The sequence below is a fragment of the Carex rostrata genome, chromosome 10, assembly GCF_964058835.1.
Source record: "Carex rostrata chromosome 10, lpCarRost1.2, whole genome shotgun sequence".
Lineage (NCBI taxonomy): Eukaryota > Viridiplantae > Streptophyta > Magnoliopsida > Poales > Cyperaceae > Carex > Carex rostrata.
Window position 1 is genome coordinate 13,303,470 of NC_135927.1, and position 8,116 is coordinate 13,311,585.

The window sequence follows — 8,116 nt, forward strand, 5'->3', positions numbered from 1 at the left end:
TGACATGTGTTCGTATCTAAGTTGATTTCTTGTGCGAGGCTTCAACCTGTGGCTCTCGCCTACTGGTATCTAACCTAAATTGATTGTCTGGTTAACTAGAGGTATCTACAACCTTTCGATAATAGAAATTTCACCTCTCGGCTACTATTGATCTTAGATCTACCTCAAATGCTCAATCACAATTACAAGATACATCAAGGCCAAATTACTAGAAGAGATGCTATAGACATCTAACAGTAGACAATCAAGAATCAATCAAGAAATCACAATCAAGCAAACAATGAATACTCAAACAACAATCACACAAGTTCAAACTTAGATCAAAACATCATTCAACTCAAAGACAAGGTTTAGAGACTACATCCTAACCCTAAGAACTAGAGATCTACTCAAGCATAGCAAAAGAAAGCATAAAAGAGAGAGAGAATAGGCAGATCATGATGAAGCTCAAAGATCCAAGGTGGATTGGAGAGGATCTTGCAATCTTCTCTTCTTCTCCAAGCGATCTCCAATCTCTCTCTTCTCTCTTGATCTTTTCTCTCTCCTTGAGGCTTTGAATCTTTAAATTTCGGAACTCCCTCTCTGGTAGCAGGGGTGGCCTATTTATAGGCTTTTTAAAACGAGTGCTTCAATTCTGGGCCTTTGCTGTCTGCTCTGGAAACTCGCGATGCGACCTGCATCAGGTCTGATGCAACCTGCATCAGGTCTGATGCAACCTGCATCGACTCTGATGAGGGTCGCATCGGCTCTGATGAGGGTCGCATCGGCTCCGATGAGGGTCGCATCGGCTCTGATGAGGGTCGCATCGGCTCCGATGAGGGTCGCATCGGCTCCGATGAGGGTCGCATCGGATGTGATGAGGGTCGCATCAGATGTCTCAGATTTCAGTAACTTCCCTGATTTTGCCCGTTTTCGCCTGATTCCTGCAAAGTAAGAACCAAAACATAGCAGTACCACATTCTATGGATATTCAATGTAAAAGGCACCATTTGTTGGTTCAAAACATATATTTTTGTATGGAAACAAGTCGAAATAATAGGTCTAATAAAGTGATATCAATAAACAATGAAACAAATTCGATTTATAACGAATAAGAATTACAAAATAATATTACAAGTTATTTACCTGACTGAAAATCATAGGAGTGCCTGTAATATGAAAACATTTCAATATGCGCCAATACTGTAAAATTCATCATTCAATGTTGTAACTTAAATAACAAATCCTACAAAAAACGTACTTCACATTTTCAAACATCCAGAAACTTTCATAACAATTCGATATCCTGTAAAATGAGACATATATATATATTGTAATTCATATATATATGTACTGTAAAAAACAGAGAATACAAAATCATATGAAAGAACGTGTAAAAAACAATAAACCTTTAAAGGCTAAAATCCTCAATTTTTGTCTACTTTTGTAAAATTGAGGTCAATCTAAACTTAATTTCAACTAATTGCTCCAATAACTACAGTTCTATATATGAATTTAATTATAACAATATTAGTTTGACACAAAAAAAAGAAAATCAACATATATAGAAGAGACGGCATGGTTCATATTTCATACAAAATAACTTCAAACAAGTCAAAGTGTTAAGTAAGATCAAATTTCAACATTTATTTTTACAAAAATCAGTTACTTAAAGTACAACAATGTGAATCTACTGAACAAAGATTGAATCAAGTTGATTTTACCTTTGAGATTGTGCCAAGGGAAGCACGAGTCTCCATAGAAGGGGGTTGGATCCGGCACTTGCCCAGATCTAGTGGCACAGATTCAAGGGGTCGGATCTGGCACTCAAGTAAGAGCGATACACAAGGGAATCATGCTTGATCACGTCCTACGGTGATAGATTACAAATCTCGCTGTTGTTAATGGTGACCTGATTTGAGTAAAGGTAGAAGTTGTAACAAAAACTGAGGAGGAGATCCGGCGCAAGCTGGATTTTGTCAGATGAGAGGCTGTTGGAGAGGAAGTCGGGGAAGAAAGAGGCCATGGATTTTCTCTGAAAAGTGAAATTGATCGGCAAAATTTGAAGAGAGAGTAAAGAGAACAGAAAAGATCGAAAAAATCTTAAATATGGTAGTTTTGACTTTGGAGGCAGACAGTTAAAGGCGTGTGGAGACCGTTACGGAGATTTTTCGGGGAGGTCGGGGGACCAGTTAAAAGGTACAGAATAAGGGGATAAGGCTGTTGTGGACAGACGGTGGACAAAACCTAATGGACAAGAACTTTTTCTCTTTTTTTTTTGCAAAATTGCAATAGCTGGTTCATTAATGGCGGTGGTACTGTACTTGTTTTAATTCTTACTTCTAAAATTTGCAGTATAGAGACTAATGGATTTTGGCATACTAGAAATAATTGGTAAGTAACTCAAATGAGTTTGAATAACATGAATTGCTCACTAATTATTGTATTGTATGAGTACACAGAGTTAAAGACGGGGTGTTTATATAGTAGCATCTGTTACTATATTTAGAATACAAATGATAACAAGAAAAATTGAAACCATGCCATTTAATGTAGATTTTATCTCATTCTAGAAATGGTTTCAGGACAAAATCACACCAAGACTTTTCTTCTAGAAAATATGAAATACTACAAATTGGGGGGCATAATTTGTGATTGGAAAAAATAATTATGTGATTATGTATAATAAAGATGTTAACTATAAAATGCTGAATTTGTTTCTGACTTTTCAGGTTGACCTAGAGTACCTACTGGACCGGTATCCTCTTGACAAGGAAGTCAACTGGGGCGAGGAGTTGTCTCTTGGTGAGCAACAGAGGCTTGGCATGGCTCCCTTATTTTGTCATAAACCAAAATTTGCAATTTTGGATGAGTGCACAAGCGCCGTCATAATAGACATAGAGGAACGCTTCTGTGCGAAAGTGCGTGTCATGGGCATCTCTTGTATTACCATCTCTATGGAGCTATCTCCATGAGAAGTGAATAGGACCAGTAGAAATGAAATACCAGTACTGTTTGCTCAGTGATTTTTAGGATGGTTTTAATTTAAGATTTCTAGTTTTCTTTTATGTAATTTTGTTAAGTGGAGTAGGATACTAGTTTTATTTCTTTGTGTACTATTTCTGGTTCTTATGTTTTGATTTATTTCAATTCCTATTGTTATTGTTACTGTTAGATTTTTATATTCATCATTTCAAGTTGATTGTGGTAAAAATTATCAATCTTGTTGATATTATCCAATAGAGTTCGCTCAAACATTTAATTCATTCACTTTCATTTTATTCTTTTATAGTAAAAAAGCTCCAAGTTCAATCACCTTTCCTATTGCATGTCAAAAATGTTCTTAATTTTGCACTTGCAATTGAACTAAAAGTTGCTAACTACTGCGATATTACAAAGCAATGAAAAAAGAGAAAAAAATAACACTAAAAAATCACACTAAAAAGACTGTCCTGTTGCATGTCAAAATGGAGTATATTTATTCTCTATTTCTGCCATATATCAACATACTCAAATTTTGTTTTTTTTTATTATTTTGTCAATAAAAGAAACAAAAACAAAATATCAGTAGCCTGTTACTATAAAAAAACACACATATGCAACATATACATATCTTTATGTAAACTTGCCTTAGTACCAGTACTGGTACTAGTCGTATATAGAAAAAACATACACAACATCTATAATGTATTACAATAAAATCTATCTGAAAATATCGTGATAAGTCTTCTACAAGTTAGCAGCAAAATTGCCTTCTATCTGGAAGCAAAAATGAACAAAACAAAATGAATCAAAAGCTACTTAATTAAACTCAGCAGCCAAATTCTTTAGTACAATACCAGTACACCCTTATACATTCTATGTAATTTAATAGCAATTCTCCACCAATGTAACCCTCACTTTGTAGTTAAGCTTCATTGGTACCAATTTAACTCAAATTACAAGTGTCTCACTCTAAATTGTGCAGTAACACTAAATACACTATAAATGAAATAGTTTACAAAAAGTCATTTTTATAACACTAATTCAATAATTCATATTATGAACTTATAACAAATGGACTGGAATTCTAAAAATGACATTACAAACCATATCAACAGAAAACTTGGCGGTAATAATTTTGACCAAAATACCCTTAAATGACAATTCAAGTCTTACATCGTCGCATCACATTTCATCACAGCCACCAACTTGTAAATTATTACCTTTAGCATGATCTTGTTGGCGCTACAAAACAGATTGTTGTTACTTGTCAGGTACTCATGGAAATAAAATAAAACCTTACATTTGATCTCTAATATAGTGGAGGATGACATACCTTGGGACACGTTGTATAATTATGACCATCTTGCTTATTGCAATACCTACAAGTACGCTTTTTGGGAGTGTTTTTTTTCAATAATAGATTTCAGCCGCTGTGGCTTTCTTTTTCTTCCCTTGCATTACGACAATGGTGGATTGATGTACCCCTCAATCAATGATGTCTTCTCTTCGTTTGAAAAGAGAGTACCTGCTGAAATTGCACCTGTTGCAACACCTCCTTGTACACTACACTTTAAGCCTGTCATTGAAAGAAGTTTTTCCTTCATTTCATCAAGGATACCATCCACATATTTGAATGCTTTACCAGATTTTATAGTCAACTTCCTAATCTCTTCCAATTTAGGCTTTATTGTTGCATCACACATAGATTCAAGCTCAACTGATTGTCCCATATCCATACTCCTTCACAGATTGATCTCTTGACACTCTCGTTAGCACCTTTGGTCCAGCGCTTGACTATGTACTTAGGAGGGAGGTTTTGCATTCCGAGATGTTGCATCACCTTGATAGCATGCGCACACAAAATCCCAATAAATTTATACCCTGTGCAACTGCACGAGACAGTATCCATCAACTTTATTTATATAAACCCTGTGGCTTTCAGGGACCCAATTGGTAAAATCTGGATGGCATGTAATCTTAACCTCGTAATATCTATCTCGCTCAACCTCAACAACAATATCATTACTACTCTCCTTCAAAATCTTTTTAAATAAAAATAAGATTTTCCTAGTATAAACCTGGCATGCCTCTACCTCCATGTTATTTGTTGACCATAATTAAGGGGTTTCATTCATTGTTCTGCAATCCTCATCACTCTCCCTTTGCTAAATCCCCTCGACCAATTTCTCATGTTGTAGAACAAAACAGTAGATAGAAGTATGATTATCCACCAACAACTCATCACTCTCCCATTCCTCTCGTTTTTCATACATTGTCTTGAGATGACTGTTATCTTCTAGTTTGTATTTTTGTAGCATCTTTTTTCACGAGCTTTCAAAATCTGCCACTGTCAAGCTTCGATCAACAATTGATTTCAACTCTTGCTGAAAACCTTCCTTGCTACCATAGTGTACCAACAATTTATCATTTGCTTTCACCATTACATGCCATTGGCAACATCGGTGAACAGTTTTGGGAAAAACCACTTTTATGGCAGCTTTCATTGCTGGATCTTGATCATTAATTATCGAGTTTGGTGCCTTATCGAACATTGCTTGCCTCCATGTCTGAAACAACCATGTGAAGTCCGTGGCCTGCTCATTTCTAAGAAGACAACAACCAAAAATAATGCTATGCCAGTGGTGGTTAACCCTGATAAACACCCCCAATGGCATGTGTTCGCTTACAAAAGTACGCTACAAAGTTTCAGGTACAACAAGTTGTACCAGTTTAAACCTTGAATTTACTCTCGTCTAAGGTTGCAAGTGCACAACCCTATCCGTGTAGTATATTAAGGTATCGATCCTCAGGGACGGTTTAATTCGATTCTAAATTTCTACAAATCCGAGTTAGGTACTAGAAGTGTGAAAAGTTGGGTTTGGTTTGTTTATGTTTCCTAATTTCGGGTGTCAATTCAATTAACAGTAAATGAAAGCAATTAAAGGTTTTGGTTTTGAACAATGATAAAAGGCGTTCCTAGGGTTTCAGGTTTCATCCCAAACTTTGTCTTCTCTGGACCTATCATGCGACTCGCATCATCTCTGATGCGACCCGTATGATGCGACTCGCATCATCTATGATGCGGGTCGCATGGCCCTCGAGCAGAGCTGACATGTGTTCGTATCTAAGTTGATTTCTTGTGCGAGGCTTCAACCTGTGGCTCTCGCCTACTGGTATCTAACCTAAATTGATTGTCTGGTTAACTAGAGGTATCTACAACCTTTCGATAATAGAAATTTCACCTCTCGGCTACTATTGATCTTAGATCTACCTCAAATGCTCAATCACAATTACAAGATACATCAAGGCCAAATTACTAGAAGAGATGCTATAGACATCTAACAGTAGACAATCAAGAATCAATCAAGAAATCACAATCAAGCAAACAATGAATACTCAAACAACAATCACACAAGTTCAAACTTAGATCAAAACATCATTCAACTCAAAGACAAGGTTTAGAGACTACATCCTAACCCTAAGAACTAGAGATCTACTCAAGCATAGCAAAAGAAAGCATAAAAGAGAGAGAGAATAGGCAGATCATGATGAAGCTCAAAGATCCAAGGTGGATTGGAGAGGATCTTGCAATCTTCTCTTCTTCTCCAAGCGATCTCCAATCTCTCTCTTCTCTCTTGATCTTTTCTCTCTCCTTGAGGCTTTGAATCTTTAAATTTCGGAACTCCCTCTCTGGTAGCAGGGATGGCCTATTTATAGGCTTTTTAAAACGAGTGCTTCAATTCTGGGCCTTTGCTATCTGCTCTGGAAACTCGCGATGCGACCTGCATCAGGTCTGATGCAACCTGCATCGACTCTGATGAGGGTCGCATCAGATGTCTCAGATTTCAGTAACTTCCCTGATTTTGCCCGTTTTTGCCTGATTCCTGCAAAGTAAGAACCAAAACATAGCAGTAGCACATTCTATGGATATTCAATGTAAAAGGCACCATTTGTTGGTTCAAAACATAGATTTTTGTATGGAAACAAGTCGAAATAATAGGTCTAATAAAGTGATATCAAATTCCCCCAAGCTTAACCTTTGCTTGTCCTCAAGCAGAGATCTGTTCTTTGTTACCGGGCTGGACTCTAAATGCAAGTTAAGTTCCTAAATGTGAAAATTTACATGAGTTGCTTAAATCAAGAACCTCGAGAATCTTTATGGTATGATTTGGACTTTCCTTGATCAATTTTGATTCACCCCACAAATTGACTAATCAAACTTCAAGTTCTAGAATGTTTTAATACTTGCAAAGCTGAATACTCGAATTGATCAATCTATCATTCTTTTACTAAAATCAAGCTCTCATTTGTGGAGATTTTCCCTTTTTCTCCCCCAAGCTTGGAACAAGCTTAGGTTAGCAAGTCGCGGACTTCGTGTGTTGGATATATGCAAAAGTTATTCTTCTTTTCTAAATTTGGGAGACGAGCTCAAAGGCGCCCAACAGGACTTATTGCCAGTACTATTATTTTCTCCATCTTTTCTTTCTTTTTTTTTTTCTTTTTTTAATTTGGGAGACGAGCTCAAAGGCGCCCAATAGGACTTATTGCCAGTACTCTTATTTTCTCCATCTTTTTATTATTTTTTTATTCTTTTGCTTTTGCACATACCATGAATACACACATCCATTGGTATTCATTCATACCAATGAATATCCAAATTTGTCTTTATTTAAAATCCCCATTGTCCTATTTAAAAGGCACAGTTCAGTTTCAAAAAAAAATTGATTTTTGATACAATTCAAGTTTTCATCCTTTCAAGTTCTCAAAACATCCCTTCCTAATCAGTTCTTTGATCAATTATGAGGTTAGTTCTAATTTTTCAAAGTCATCCAAATCACAACCAAAATTGTTCAAACAAGTCCTTAACCCAAGCAATCACACAAATTTATCACCTAAAAATGCAAATTTTGGAAAAATAAACATGACCTAAATGCAGATACAGTTTTCTTCTATTCACCCCCCCAAGCTTGAATGAAGCATTGTCCTCAATGCTTGAATTCACACAAGAAAAAGTAAATAGAAGAAAATATGGAAACTAACCAGACATGGAGTGAAGGGTGAAGCGGGGGCGTCTCACAGGTTTGTGGAAGGTGGATCAGGCGGCACTGGAGGAAGCACCCACTTCTGTGGTACACGGACCATGCGATCAAGC

At 36.4% G+C, this 8,116-nt stretch overlaps 1 protein-coding gene across 1 annotated transcript; it reads right to left on the reverse strand.

Annotated features, from left to right (window-relative positions):
• Positions 1-5,288: 5,288 nt before the first annotated feature.
• LOC144560312 (protein FAR1-RELATED SEQUENCE 5-like) lies at positions 5,289-5,639 on the reverse strand. Its single transcript, XM_078309472.1, has one exon. The coding sequence runs from the start codon at positions 5,637-5,639 to the stop codon at positions 5,289-5,291; it is 351 nt and encodes a 116-aa protein (XP_078165598.1).
• Between the last annotated feature and the right edge of the window lie 2,477 nt (positions 5,640-8,116).

What these genes read in the sequence shown, in the direction of transcription:
- LOC144560312 (XM_078309472.1), bottom strand. Translation starts at nt 5,639, where the DNA reads ATGCCATTGGGGGTGTTTATCAGGGTTAACCACCACTGGCATAGCATT.